At 38.7% G+C, this 15,540-nt stretch overlaps 1 protein-coding gene across 3 annotated transcripts in view; it reads right to left on the bottom strand.

Annotated features, from left to right (window-relative positions):
* Positions 1–15,540, bottom strand: part of asic2 (acid-sensing (proton-gated) ion channel 2) — a 409,078-nt gene that overhangs the window by 231,926 nt on the left and 161,612 nt on the right. For 2 of the 3 annotated variants that reach the window (XM_044330847.1, XM_044330846.1), the window contains one exon: positions 7,076–7,126. The exons of the other annotated variant lie outside the window; for it this stretch is intronic. In XM_044330847.1, coding sequence (XP_044186782.1) covers positions 7,076–7,126 — 51 coding nt within the window. The remainder of the gene's footprint in view (positions 1–7,075; positions 7,127–15,540) is intronic. 3 annotated transcript variants of the gene reach the window in all.

A 15,540-nucleotide genomic window follows, 5' to 3' on the forward strand; every position in this document is an offset into this window, starting at 1 on the left:
TTAATGGATTCTTAAATCGTTATCATTTTGAAAACATAATACAGGCTAAGAAACGAGTTATATTTATAGAATCTAAGTTAATAGAGTTTAAGAGTCAGTGCTCTCAATTTATGCGAGGCAGACGCAGCCTTGAATAAAAAAGAACAAAGAGTCTCAAAGTAAAGCTCGAGAGACAGAGACGATGTAACACAGCAGGTAACAAGAGTGTGAACTACCTAATATTGGCGATATTAGTTTAAAATCCATCAGATTCCACTGCCAGAAATAGTAATGAAAATTAAAGAACAAGATCTAATAAAATGAGAGAAGGACATAAAGGATAAAAAAAAAAAGTTGAATTTATTCCCAAAGTAGAAAACCGCTTCAAACTACACTTTTTATGTCTCATGAAGTGTGCGTATGGGTGCAAGATTAATGTTTCTGATGGAATATGATGTGATTTCAGGGTAAACTGACTAGCTGAAGTGCTAATCTATGCCACCAAAATATCTAAAATTACACTAATTTGATTCATTGGATAAAACACGTATCCAGCTGGTGATGATTCAAATTAAAATCGGGGTGTCCCAATGTCCAATGCACATTTGCAGGTCTATATTTATATTCTGGGGCTCTAATGGAATATATTTGCCAGATATTATACTGGCTCTTTATGCAGACCCTCCGTTCAGCCTCTGTCTCTTTAAGACCCCCCTCCTGATGAGCCCACTCTGTTCTGATTTGCCCAGAAGCGCTGCCTTTTGACTTGCAGGGAGCATTTTTACCTCATGTTTTGGAACTTTCACTATGTTTAACAAAGGCATCCAACACTATAACAGTATATAAATGACAACAAAATTATAAAAAGCGTGTTATGTCTCCTTTAAAGGAGCAGACCATGAATTATTACATCCTTAGTTCGAGTCAGGAACCTTTTGTTTCAAGTTGTTCACCATCTCAACGTCAACTCTAATGGCCAAAATATGTTATTATCATCAACAACCTTTTTTTCCATGACTAAGATAAGACGATGATGAAACAGCACCGACATCATTAATAACTAACTTTGACCATATCAGCATGCAGCATTGTTGACGAAAAAAGACAAGACTAAAAATGTAGTTTAAAAATAAAAAAAACTTTACCAAAATCTCTATTTTCATTAACAAAAACAGAGTCAAAACATAGCCTGTTTTTTTTTAATATATATAACTTACAATCCATATATCTTGTTCGTTGGATGGCATGTGCAGCAGTTCTGTTTCCTGTGCTGCATGCACCATATCAGGACTACACCAGCACAATGAGCACATCAACTATTTTACAGAAAACAAGTTAACATTAATGATGGCAACAACAGGGCCTGGGAGAAAGAAATAAGCTGATATTTGGGCTGAGATATATATACATAACCAAATGCAAATAACCAAATGCAAATAACCAAATGCATTGCTTTATCAGAAGGGAAGTAATGTGGCCATAAAAAAGCTGGTAAGAATACCTCAAACCTGAAGAGACACATTAAAGCTCAACACAAATAAAGTGAGGGAGGTAAATGTCTTGGTGGTAACGTTAGGTTGTTTTTTTTTAATCAATATTAAGCACACTAGTAAGGCGGTGGTGATATATTATTATGTAGGCTGTGTTTTATAGCCAAATCAAACTCATTAAGCTAGGCTAGCAAATTGTTGTGAAGGAGCTGAGTAAAAATGCAAACACAGACCGGCCACGGCACGCAAAATAACCATCGGCTTAGATATATGGACTAAAAAAGGGGCTCACAGCTTCCTTTCTTGCAGTCAGTGCTTGTTATTTTAACTCCCAGGGTAATAAAGCTGAACACACTGTCACCCACACACTGCTCAGTCTGTCATTACTCTTGCGGAAGAGTGTACAGAAGAACGAGGGGATCCCAAAAGGAAAAAAAAAAAAAAAGTCTTACCATTATTACTGATAATGGAAGCAACATGGTTGCTGCTTTTCATTGCAACGGTGAACCAGTTCACAGGACAATCCCCAGGATAGTGATGAAGCCTCTGCATGATGTTTGCCATTTATATATTTATGTATTTTTGAAGGCTTATACATGTGACCTGTGTGCTAAACACAAAACTTAATGCACAGTCCTCCAACTTACTATGACTATTGAATGTTTTATTTGTATATCTCCTAAAATTTGATCTGCAATTAGCATTTTACGACCACCTGCATGGTCCACACCCTTCAGCCTGTGGTCACCATGATCCAGAGAGAACACACAATCAAATGACTGCTGGACAAAGTCAGACACCTTTTGCAAATCATCTGTTGCAACAGAGTGGTTCCTGCAGCAGTGTGGACTCATCCTCATCAAAGACTGTCCAACCAGATGGTCCAGTTCCTATTTGATGACCTCTCATTTTCTTGAAATGAAGGACTGTCTTACATCGGTAGCTGACACCATGAGCTGGGACAGCCTGCTACCCAGCGAGTGGCAGAAAATGGCTATCCTCAGAGACCTGCTCCTTCCATTTGCAGAAGACGCAAAGGTGCTTGAAACCTGTTGTGTCACTTTCAGGGCAGTTTCAAGCAGTAGGTCTCCCTAGCTCATGCCAGGAGCTACAGGGATGTAGCTACACTGGCAGAGAGGTGGCTGAGTGCAAATATGGATCAAAGCTTCAGCGGCTGTTTCCTTGATGTCACGGCCAACGAGTTCTCTCCTCTTGCTGTGGCTGCATGTTTTGTTGACCCCAGTGTATCAGCTGAAGCCCTTATTCAAAATGATGATATGACAATTCGGAAGACTACATTACTCACAGTGTGCCACCAAGACTGCAAGAGGAGGTGACTGAGGATGAGGGAGAGGAAATCGGTGAGTCAGAGGCTTCAGAGATAATTTCCCAAAGCGACCTAGATTTAGGTTTTTCATGGCAGGCGTCCATAGAGGCCCAGAACCTCCAAGACCTCTATCAAATATATATACAAATGGTCATGCTCACACTGAGGAATCTGGGATGGATTTTTGGACTTCTCAGAGTTGCACTGTGTTTGCACATCTGAAACTTTCAGCCTTGGACCTTTTGGCATTACCAGCATCACAATCCTTTGCAGATTGTGTCTTCTTCAGTTTAACCGGTGACCTCGCAAGTCGCCGCCGCAACAGAGCAAGAACCACATTGGAAAGAAGTGCTTTTCTTAACTATCTAAATAGTATGATGGCTACAACAGAAAACAACTACACAAAGACACACATGTGTGTTCTTTAGGCTGATTAAACAACTGTATTTTTAGATATTAATATTGACTATTTCAGCTTTAAACACTCTGACAGTTTATGAATCAAATGCTTTTGTTTCAGTAGTGAGCAAGAGAGCAAATAGTCAGACATACTTACTATTTGAAATGTACTATGAAACTTTAAAACGAACATTTATATTTGAATTCATGTCTATGTTTGCTTCTCTTTAGGAAATGTAAATTGACACTTGAGAGAGAATGAGAAAGAAAATGGCTTATTTGCAAATCATTTCATACTGTAACTCACTCGGGTGACTGAGTCTGGAAATTAAACTTGGCTCTCGCCGTTTTCATCTGAACAAAAAAAAAAAACTAAACAGACAAACATACATTATCTTTTAATGTTATAAAAAGACACAAGAGGACGGACTTTTGCCAACTTACAGTTGGTCCAGGAGTTGTTGGGTTAAACTTTGACTAAAATGACAAAAAAAATACTGGTTTTGTCTGGACTAGATTTACTGAAATATTTAATATAATCTGACGGCTAAAAATACTAAAAAGTGCAGTTTTCATTGACTAAAACTAGACTAAATAGTTACGGTTTTCTTTGACTAAGATAAGACTAAAATGCCCGGACTTTTACTCAACTAAAACTCGACTTAAACAAAAAAAAGGGATGAGGTTGACTAGATATAATAAAAACTAACAAGGACATTTGACACAGGACTAAAGCTGCATTAAAAATATTCTCTTACATATTAATGTATAGTATCAGCCTTAAAAATCTCATATCAATCAGGCTCTGGAAGCAAAGTTACCTGTTTTTTCTATGAATCCCTGTCATCTTCTGAACTGAGACGGTGTGTGAGGCACTTGTGATCTATTTAGTTACTAGATGATGCTTCAGTAATCACCTCAATGAAATCATTTTTTTCAGAGAGAGATTTTTGACATGACTTTGTCTTTATGAATACAGTTTGAGGCTAGGAAGCAGTGTGCAGGCAATAGTTTTTTAATTGAACAGCCTTGCACCTACGTGATGTGCATATAATTATACCTCTTCAACTCTACAATACCCTCACCCATTAAATACAGTATATGGCCTTTCTAAGAGTCTCCGCTCTTATTCATTCAGGGTTACGGTTTATGAAAGGGGTAATAATTTCTTCTGATTCTTCTGACATCGCTGGTGGTTGTATTTATTTCAGTTGTCTGTAATAGCATGCTGCAGGAAGCTCAACAGCACACACACACCGGCAACAGACCATTCTTTAACACCGTTAAGGCACCTTTAAGCACCTTGCGGCTGCAGTGACACATTGAGCCACTTAAAGGAGGCCTTCTGAAAATGGATCTGTTTTCAAATGTCTACCCTGAGATTTCAGAGTATGATTTAACAACAAGATTAGGAGGTTGTGTTGTTCCCAAGGTAACAGTCCCCACTTCCCCTTCCCGTGCATTGTGAGCGTCTGCACCCTTTGGCACGGGGACATGGCTGGGGAACATGACACGAGGAAATGACGAGACACAAAAAATATTTGTAAAACCGAGGCAGAGATGTCGAGGTCCAGGTAATCCCTTTAGTGGGAGCAAGACGTCGCGGTGTGTCTGACTTATACTGCTGGTAAAAACCACTTCTTTGCCAGTGCTTGAGCGAATAGTTGGACAGGAAAGCTGCTATGCCTTTGAAGCAGCAGACACATAAAAAACATACTGACAGGGGCTCATTATCTTTGTATGAGGTTTGAAAGACATTGGTGCACAGGGAGTATAGCAGAGAATTCTGGACAGTCAAAGCAAAAAAGGAAAGCTGATCAAAAAGTGATCAACAACAATATGTGATAAAGTGAGTACAAGAAAAATGGACAAGAATCTCTCTCTCTAAATATGAAATTTAACAGTTTATCTCTCACCTATTCTGCAGCATCACTGTAGAGAAGGAGAGTTATTACAGATGAGAGGGATTGGCTCTCCTTGTCTCTTTTTTAATTGCCTCCCCAACTGTAATAGGAACCATCTATCACTGTCCGCAGCCAAGAGGCAGCCTGTGGAAATTCTCACGCCTCTGTTGAAGAGTGTATTTAATACTTCTCACCGTCAATAACAGCACAACATCCACTGTTCAAAATCCACCCATCTCTCAACCACACGCGTGACGTGCCTGCTGTCAAACACTCTAGATCCACTCTTCCTCGTGCGATGCATTTCAACCGTGCCCCCCCCGTCAGACGTGAGCTAAGGAACGTTAAAGGAGAGAGAGAGCGAAGGGCCGACTTTAAAGAGTCAGCATCTTCACGTCTCCGGAGGTCGATGAGGTTCTCCGTTACAGCCACCAACACACTGCGACCAATCCATCACACACTACACCCAATATCTCTGTAACAATACAATGTTTTATCACATATATTAAATGTGTACAAAACCATTAAGCTATCTCTGCAGTAAAACTTACAGAACAGGTCTGATGTCTGGCTATAAATGCAGCAGCGCTTTAGTATTCTATCCAAAGGGCTGATTTTGATATAAAAGTAGACAGACAGATGGTTGTGCTTATGCCTCCTTTTGTTAAACATGCCGTTTTTTTTTTTCACCACACTCACAACACAATGCTAAGGTGCAGGAAGACCTTGAGAACCTTGTGAATTATAATTGTGAACTCCATCCGTACTTGTATTTTGTTAAACATTTGCTCTGATAAGGTTGAAAGATCTGCATCTTATACCAAATATTTGTATTTAACATAACTGTGAAGAGACTTCCTTTGAAGAGATTTTCAAAAAAATGTTAAAATGTGACAGCTACTATAATATATTGGCCAAAATCGGCTTCTTGCAGGAACTGTGTATCAATATTGGCTCATATTGTATGTAAGCAGATATTCAAACAGAAATGAAAGTACATATACATTTTGTTTAAATGTTTCTGTTGTATTTATGCTTTTATTTCTGCTTAAAAACTTTATAATCATAGTTAAAGAGGACGTATCATGCACATTTCCAGGTCTATATTTATATTCTGGGGCTCAACTGGAATATCTTTGCATGTTTACAGTTTAAAGCAACACTTCTTATTTATCTTATACTGACTCTTTATGCAGACCCTCAGTTCAGCCTCCGTCTGAAACAGGCTGTTTTAGCTCCTGTCTCTTTAAGGCCCACCTCCCGATGAGCCCACTCTGTTCTGATTGGCCAGCACCTGGAACCTGCTCGGGAGGCTACATAAACAAACAGTAGTAGTCGGATTTCAATTATTTTTCTCATTCTTCACTCGCTATGGAAACTTCTCACATACAGTACATCCATACATGTTCGATGTATGGATGTAATTTTTCTCCTTTCCCTTTTATTTCCCTTTAAGCAGATCATCTTATTCCATGCTGTCTGACAGTATCACAGTCTATATATAATTAGCTCCTTCCAACTCTTCATTGAAACTACGTGATGTTTAAACTGAGTGAGATATTCAAGCCCTGAACTCCATGTTTCTATGGATGCATAATTTCCTCCTATGGGAATATTCTAGATATCATGCACATCACATTTTCTCATGATTTAGGCTGCTGAGTGTAATACGTGGTACATTTGAAAAGGCTGCAAAGAATGAGTTGACTGGTCAGAGGGCTTTAACAGGTTAATAAACATATCTGAGGAATATCTGATATCACTATCAGCTGCCAAAATCCCATATTGTTTGGGTTCTGATGTGAGAGACTCAAAGTAATATGTATGTAAAAACTGTTAGCTTAGCTTTCTCTGCTAACAAAGATGTCTACCTGCTGCCCTGAATTGTGGAGCCTGTGCAAACTGAATTACAGATGGTTTCTAGTACCTATTAGAGTTCAAGCTGAGTGTGTGGTGTCATGTGTTACTCTGAGTACCTGTCCCTCTGCGGGTTCGTGTCTGTCCCTGGATTGGTTTCTGCATTGATCCTGGGGGAGGAAAGGATTTAAAAGTCATGCAGCATTTTCACCAGTGAATACAAGTTAATACCTATTTACCTCCACTTGTGTGGAACAAATCCCTCTGTACGTTCCCAGACCATTAAGGTGAATCACAGACTTGCGCGCACAGAACAACAGCAGCTTGTCACAACAGGCTGAGCAATGAGACTCTAACAGGCTATCAAAGCCACTTAACATTAAACAAGACGCTGCACAATGCGGCTGAATAAAACTGTCAGAACATCCTCACAGCGTAAAGTACGTACTGAGTGATGACAGCATTTTAATGTTTAGAGGGAACAGAAAGAACCAGACTCCTTTGCCTTATTATCATTTCTGCCAAAGGTTTGAATGGATGGTGAATAAAACTGCATATCAAAGGTTCGCTCTCTTTCATTGATTGAAATAAGGGCATCCTGACACACTGAACAGATTCATTGAGTACACGTTTTGCATCTTTAGCATGTATACTGTGACAAAAAAACAGTCCACATATTCTGTATTCTGTTGACCTGATTTAATGCAGCTGTGAGTCCTGCAATCAACTTGGTCAGCAATATTTAACAACTTTACAGCATAAAAATCCAAGATATGTGATATAATAAATACAGAACTGAGAGAGCTCAAAAAAAAGGTAATTTGCTAAGTGTTACTCACACTAATATCACTTTATACATCTGCAAACTTTGTGTCAGGTGGAACTGAGTGTTGACAGATGTAATGTGGTTTGGACTGTACCTCATCTGTACAGCGCTTTGCCAAATGAGTAAATGTAAATAATGAGTTGAGGAATTTATTATTAATTCAACAGAAAACATATTGGATTATTTTGATCACTACATGATAATCCTGTGCACAGCTACAGTGCTACAGTTTAAGATCATCCATCTACCGGAGCGTAGAGCTGGAGCAGGAGTAACGTAGGAAAATCTTCACACAGTATGAATTTCGGCGCATACAGTTAACGTCTAGATTGTCTTCATCAATTGAGGGTTATCTTTAAAAGCACACACCGGTTGCTGATCATGTGATGAGCGAAACTGAGGAAGCCACAATGTCAAATGTGTTTTTCGCTCAGAGATTTGTGATCATTCACGTACAAGAAGACGATCTAGACGTCCCCTCGTGTGCGCTGGAATTCCTACTGTAATTTTTCTGGATTATTTTGATGTTTAATTAATCATTTGAGTCATTTTCAATGCAAAAATGCAAAACATTCTCTAGCTTCTTAAATGTGAGGATTTACTGCATTTTATATAGTTGTATGATAAATATGTTTGGGTTTTGAGCTGTTGATCAGACAAAACAAGCAATCTGAAGACATCAATCTGGAATCTGGGAGACTAGTGGCTCTGGAGACAGGCAGTAATAATTTAGGACAAAATGATTATCAATTCATCAGGAAAGTGATTATCAGATTAATTTATAATAAAAAATAACTGCTAGCTGCAGCCCTACATAAATAAAATAAATATTACATTTAGAAAAATGTTTCATTGCCTCAAATGAAAATACTACATAATCTCATTTTAACTATTTGACTTCTGCCAAGTACGTTTTCCTGTTTTATTTCATATTCTCAATTTACTCTCACCTTTGCTTTCATATAAAAGAGGCATTTTTTTCTTCCATTTTAAATTTTTCATATTACATGTTTCATATTTTATATCACATCAAGACTGTGAATGTGGTTCATTGATTTTTCTTTGTTTGCTGCAACACTTCAAAGACTCTAAATGCTACACTCAAAGTGTTACTTGTCATGTAGAGTTGCTTTTTTTTTATTTTTGTATGTTTACAAAATCATTATTTTGCTCATAAATTATTGAACTTCATCTGATCATGTATGCAGCCCAAAGTTGTAGCGTTTTTAACAAAATGCAGTCCTCGTGTAAAGTGTTTCAGGAGCAAAAGCACTTCATGAAAATACATGACACGTTCACTTTGGTTTTATAGATCAGATGACTTCTCTCAGGTCATTATGCTGAATACTGTTTCTATTTTCATTTCAGTCTCTAGGCTTTCCCTGAACGAGAACCATGTAATGGAAAGTAAAGATTTAGGGATTTTATGATGAGCAGGTAGTGTGGGTTATTTCGCCTTGAGAGGTGACGTAAATAATTACAGCGCTGCTTCAGAGACTTTTCATCATGTTCTTTCTCATAACTAGAGCTTTGTTGACAGTATAGAACCTGCCACATGTGAAGAGATAGTAAAAAAAAAAAAAAAAATCTAGTAGAGGCTTTAATGCTCTCTGGAGGAAGACTGGCATCAATCACATCAACGTCAAGCAGCCCTCGTCCTCCTTCAAGTCCAAATTCACACAGTGACAGATTCCATTACCTTTAACACAAATGGCCTGAATGTTAAATTCAGCACCCGACAGGAAATGAAGCCTGATGGACGTGTATACTTTACTCTGCACATAAGCCGTGATGAGTAAACACAATGACCAAACATTTTAAATCACCATGTGGACAAATTGATTGCAGACTTCCACTTTTGGAGGGACAAAAGCCACGAGCAAACAAAAAAAAAACTGCGTTGTAACAGTATCATTCACTAATCCCTTTCCAGAGGTGCACATGACATGACCCAGTCATTTACTGAGGTGAGGACTGACAGCAGAATATCAGTAACCCATCTAGTACATTCAAGCAACCATTACAGTATCACTGCCATCCACCTAATGCACACACACACACAATACCCACTGAACACACACCATAAAATTAGAAAAAGTCCTTTTTTCTCTTATGGAGACTATTGAAACTCCACTCCAGTGATTGAATAGATCCAGATGAAAAGGTTCAACTCATTATTCTCCTGCATGTTATTCAAGAGTCCTTCCTTAAACATATTCACTGGGAATTACACGATATAATCCATGATGAGAAAAGCTTCTGGTCTGCTGCTGGTGTGAAAGGCAATGCTCTAAACTGACTGATAGATAATCAGTCAATAGCTGAGTGAAGGTGTTTAAAAAAAAAAAAAAAAAAACACGAGCAAAAGTTTTGCACAGAGGATCCAACAAGGACACATTCACAGTCCTTCAGAGGTTACATGAACACATGACATACATTCATTCTTCTCTCAGCTCCACAGCAAGGTTTTCATCACATATGTTTTCTTTTGTCGAAGCCATAGAGGAAAACTTTTCATTGTTCCAACTTTATCTGTTCAGGTTCACACACTGAATTGCAAACAAATCAAGGCTTTCAAAGTCTAATGAGTCACCTTCCTCCTTCCAAAATCAACAGCTTGCAAGAGTAATTTAACCCGATGTTTGTAACTGTCATATTCACTGTACATCTAGAATTATGTCATCAGTCATCAGTTTTACATCCTCTCATAGACTGTATATAAAGATAGACATAACAAGGTGTGTTACCATTAAATTTACCAAAATATTCTCAGTGCAAGTCCCAGAGCCGGTGAGAGCAGCAGGTTAGCAAACTGTCAATCACAGCTGTCAATCAACACCCACACAGCAGACATCAAAGCTACTATAAGTATTCAAACCTTATTAACGTCGGAGCAATAATTTCCTAAATGACCACCAGCGCACTAATTAGAGGGACTAAATTTAGTGACTGAGACCATGATGAAAAAAATTATTGACATAATAATTCCAGAGAGAAGTCAACGCTTTTTGAATGGGAATGAATTTTGGGGCCAGTATCTAGCGGCCGTTGGTGGCGTTATACTTCAAGGTACTTCCAACATTGGCTTCAAGCTCAAGCCGTAGTAGTTGCCGCTTGGTGTAGACGTGTAAAAGTGCTGCAAAGCTGGCCTCCCCCTATTTCATGATATCATACAGATAATTAAGATGTAGTCTGCCTATATGGGCAAAACATGTTAATGCCTCCAGCTGGTGGTGGGTTCTCCAGAGTATTTGAAAACCAGTTAGTCCAGTGGCCAACCCCAGTACTGTAGCTAAAAAAATACCTGCTGCCCCCATTTTGTCCATAGGCTACTGTTATAAAGAGACATTACTAAAACTGTTGATAGGGCACCTCGAAAGGCAAATAATTATTAGGCCTACTCTTTGTATTGTGAATTTTTAATTAATGAAAGTTGGACACTTTCCCAGACCCCAGAAAGGCTATGTGTATGATGTCATCCCGGCGTCAGTGTAGAGTCTATGGGCCAGAAGACATAAGGGTCCAGAAAGACTGAAGCAGGGGACGAATTGATTGGCATCTGATAAGCCTTCAAACTCATTAATCTGTTACTAAAACTGGACTTCCCTGATCGTATCTTAAACAACATTCAACCACCAACATCCCCCTTGCTTTCTTTTAACGTGAGGCTGCAAATGCACACCACACCGAAGCAAATGTTTTGCCTTTTCAACTGTTGGCACACAGATGACAATTATCCATCTTTATTGAACCTTCACTAATTTAATATTTTGATTAAATGTAATCTTTTGTATTTTTCCTTGAGTTTTCAGGAGTTACATGTAAATCTAAGTATAAGTAGGTAAGTATGTAGGTGAATTTCTTTGTGTAGATATATCTTTTATAATAGTTGTGTTTTTTTAAATGTGCAAACAATAGCTGTACAGGTAGTTGTTTTGCGATTACCTTCTGACTCACAATGACCCAATCTGCAGTTCTCTTGGAAGATCCACACAATTTGGCATGTGTGCTATGTTTTGGTGTCACCAAAACTTGCATCGTTCTCTCTCCTCCTCAACTAAAAGAAACTGAAGGATTTGAAACATTTTAAAGTTCAAATAAACCTCTCTGGACATGCTGAAGGTTATGTCTTCAGCAAGCCTCGCATCTAAAAAGGTCATGTTTTTCAAAAGTGACCTTTATGATTAAGGTCTGGTTCAGTTTAGACAACCAGAGCTACTCGGTTAAGGTCAGGGTTAGGGTTTAGGGTTAGGGTTAGGTTTTTAGGGTTAGGGGGTTAGGGTTTAGGGTTAGGGTTAGGGTTTAGTTTTAGGGGGTTAGGGTTAGGGGGTTAGGGTATAGGGTTAGGGTTTAGGGTTAGGGAGTTAGGGTTAGGGTTTAGTTTTAGGGGGTTAGGGTTAGGGTTTAGGGTTAAGGTGTAGGGTTAGGGTTTAGGGTTAGGGTTAGGCTTTAGGGTTAGGGTTTAGGGTTAGGGAGTTAGGGTTAGGGTTTAGGGTTAGGGAGTTGGGTTTAGGGTTAGGGTTTAGGGTTCGGGTTAGGGTTAGGGTTAGGGTTTAGGGTTAAGGGTTAGGGGGTTAGGGTTAGGGATGATCACAGTCACGGTTTAGGAAAAACTACCTTTAAAAGGAAACCAACATATTTGACATATTTGTGTACAACACCCATCTGTGGTGCTGACCGTGACCATACAATGAGTCATTTAAAGCTATTTATACAAATGATCAATGGTGTCATTTTCTGGAGAGGACAGTCCCCTGTCTTTATTGCCCTTACGAGATGACAGAGCCAATTACAAGAAATGAAAGAACTGTTCTGTATTGAGTGAATAGTATGAATTATTTCCCCTCGAGACTCTACAGTAGTGATGATGTTGCTGACTCTCACCCAGAGCAGTAGATCAGAGTGAGCCGGTGGGAGGATGTTAAGAAGATCCTCTCCCCTCACCACACACACACACACACACACAGCTGTGTGTAGCAAGTTGTGAGCCTCTTTAATCTGTTACTGCATCCTCTCTGGACCACTCTGTCAGCACAGGAGGGGGAAAAGAGCAGGATTACAACTCAGAGCCTCTCAATTTATTAGAGCCCTGCTGACTCCTGATACTCGACTCCAGCATTCCAGTTCACCCCCCGATGCAAATCGGCTCCCAGTGAGACATGACACAGAGTCTGCTGCTGGGAAAGTGGAGCAGATGATTCACTGTACTCAAAAAGCCATAGAGATGACATGAGGAGAATGCGATGCAGAGAGGACAGATGTAAAAGGAAGGTTGATTACATGAGGGGGGGAGGAAAAGATAAGAGATGAGCGGGGAGGACAAGATAAGAGCGGAGAGGAGGAAGAGGAATAGCTGACCAGACAGGTTAGTTTATATTTGTTTGTGTTATTGAGAAGTTGCCGCAGTTGTTAGCAGATGTTGCTTCATCTTTTCTAGAAGGGCCATTAAGGCTGGGATGATTTTCAGGCCATTTGGATGTCACGGTATTGCTTTATAGCTCACTTCGCAGCTGCTTTTTGCTTAAGTTATTTCTCTCTCTGACACACTGTGGAGAGAAAGTTGTAGTTGTGAAGTGAAAAACACCTTGAACTGTTTATCTGAATTATGGTGTTGGTAAAAGCTGACTGTGATCCATCAACTTAAACCAAGGTCCCTCTATTAGTCCACTATGAAGTCGACCCGTGAAATGTAATTAACTCTAACAGGTAATGGGTGTCTCTTTTTTAGAAATCAATTAGTGGTAGTGGAGCAGAAAAAGAACAACAGTTTGAAAGGCACACAGTGATGAGTTGTGTGTTATAACGGAGCAAGTTTGAATCCAAATTAACACTAAAGTCACTGATTAGACTGTTAAGCAGCAGGTATGAAAAAGGTTATTATAAGACTAGTCTAAAACTAGAAAAAGAAATCATAGCTGAAGGCTGTTTTTTTTTAAATATCTATCATCCCAAATGTGTTCGACCTGTCTCTCCATTATGCACGGTACCTTGCACTTGTGTCAGTAAACACTGACAGTTCATTAAACTTATTGTAGCAGAAAATAAACGTGCACAATTGAAAACGTCACTCTTTTTCTCCGATAAACCCAGGTCACATCTAAGCCACTCGCTGTGATAGATGGAATAATCTTTAACACAGACTTAAACAACATTATATACCTGCATTATTTGCACAAACATGCTTTTCAGTCTTAATTTGGTGATATTTCTAAACACCCCCCCCCCCCAAAAAAAAAAGAAATCCTTCAACTACTACACTACCTGATTGGCTTGATATAGGGCGACATATCCCTAAAAATGTCTGCTTGACTATTACAGGAATGTCCAGCAAGTGTTCACATAACCTAATTTTATAGATGACGGTCAAGTAATTACACTGTTAAATGGAGAGGGCTTTAATTCCATTCTTTCCATGTTTACTTTAAATTTCAAACTTGCTCTAAGTAGCATTTTAGTAATTTTACACACTTTTGTCGATATTTTATAAATGAAAGAAAGAGATTTTATTCAAACAGCTGAGACCAGATGGGTGATCTTTCATGTGCAATGATTTAAGCTCTAATTACATTTTGATGATGAAAGTGGGTTAAGAAATTAAACAATTATTTTAAATTTGTTTGTTTTTACTTGCATATTATATTAAAACAATACCAGCTGCAAAAAAAAACCTTTGAAGAACTAATTACATACAGTATGATAAGGTGAAAGTTCTTTCAAATAACCATTTTTTTGTTTGTTTTGTTTTGTTTTGTGTTTGTTTTTTTTGCATTTTTCAAAGAGGATACTAGTAGTGAAGTCAGTTGGCCTCAGTAATAATAAAAAAGCCTCACAGGCCCTGGTGGGAGTGCTCTGATTTTTCATGTTTTTATTGATTTTAGTCAATATTTTCTCAAAGCACACACATTTTGTGTGAGTTGTGGATTATAGAAAAGTGAATAATAGAGCAAGTACAATAGCAGATGCTGGTTTGGCAAATCACGTTGCCATTATACAGTCCAGACAACAGTGACTGCACACATCACAAAAAAAAAAACAGTTCTCCCTGGACTGGTCCTGTGCCCTTCATGAATTGACAGGCCCATTGAATGCTTAAGAGGGTCTTACTGCTACAACCCTCTTTTACTGCTCATCAATCACCAAAAACTATTTTTCTGACTGTAAACTTATTGAACACATACGTATCTCTTCACAATAATTGAGGTAAACATCAGGGTTTTAATGTGCACAGGCACTATGAAGGGAATCGATAATGTTGAGGGTTCAAGGGCATTGCCACATGTTGCCGTTAGCAACATCAGTCAATATCCACTCTCTTCTCCACATGTGATCTGTTGCTGGCGAATGCAGCGAGCTTGAAAGAATTTATAGCACGTCAAAAGACAAGAACAAGGAGAGTTTCTTAACAGCGGGAACACACTGATGAGTACTATAGAGAAGTCAGTCATATCAGCTGCAGAAAACCAATGACAGTTATCAATCTTCTTGGCACTGACATACCAACTGGGTGCCGTCATATCAGATCTCTTGTGCCTTTTGAATGCAATAATAGTGAAAAACAAACACCAAAAGAAATCCTATCAAGATCTGGAGTGATGAAGTCTGAAGCATTCTTTCAACATAAAGAAAATCTTATCAGAATAAGAAAGAAATCATATCAAATCCTGAGTTGACCTTGATGCAAAACAGATCACCGCTCACTGCAGAGCTTGAACTGATGTGGATTTACAGAGCGACAGGTCATATTAGTGGTACAGCCTA

The sequence above is a fragment of the Thunnus albacares genome, chromosome 17 (genome assembly GCF_914725855.1).
Source record: "Thunnus albacares chromosome 17, fThuAlb1.1, whole genome shotgun sequence".
In the NCBI taxonomy this organism is placed as follows: domain Eukaryota; kingdom Metazoa; phylum Chordata; class Actinopteri; order Scombriformes; family Scombridae; genus Thunnus; species Thunnus albacares.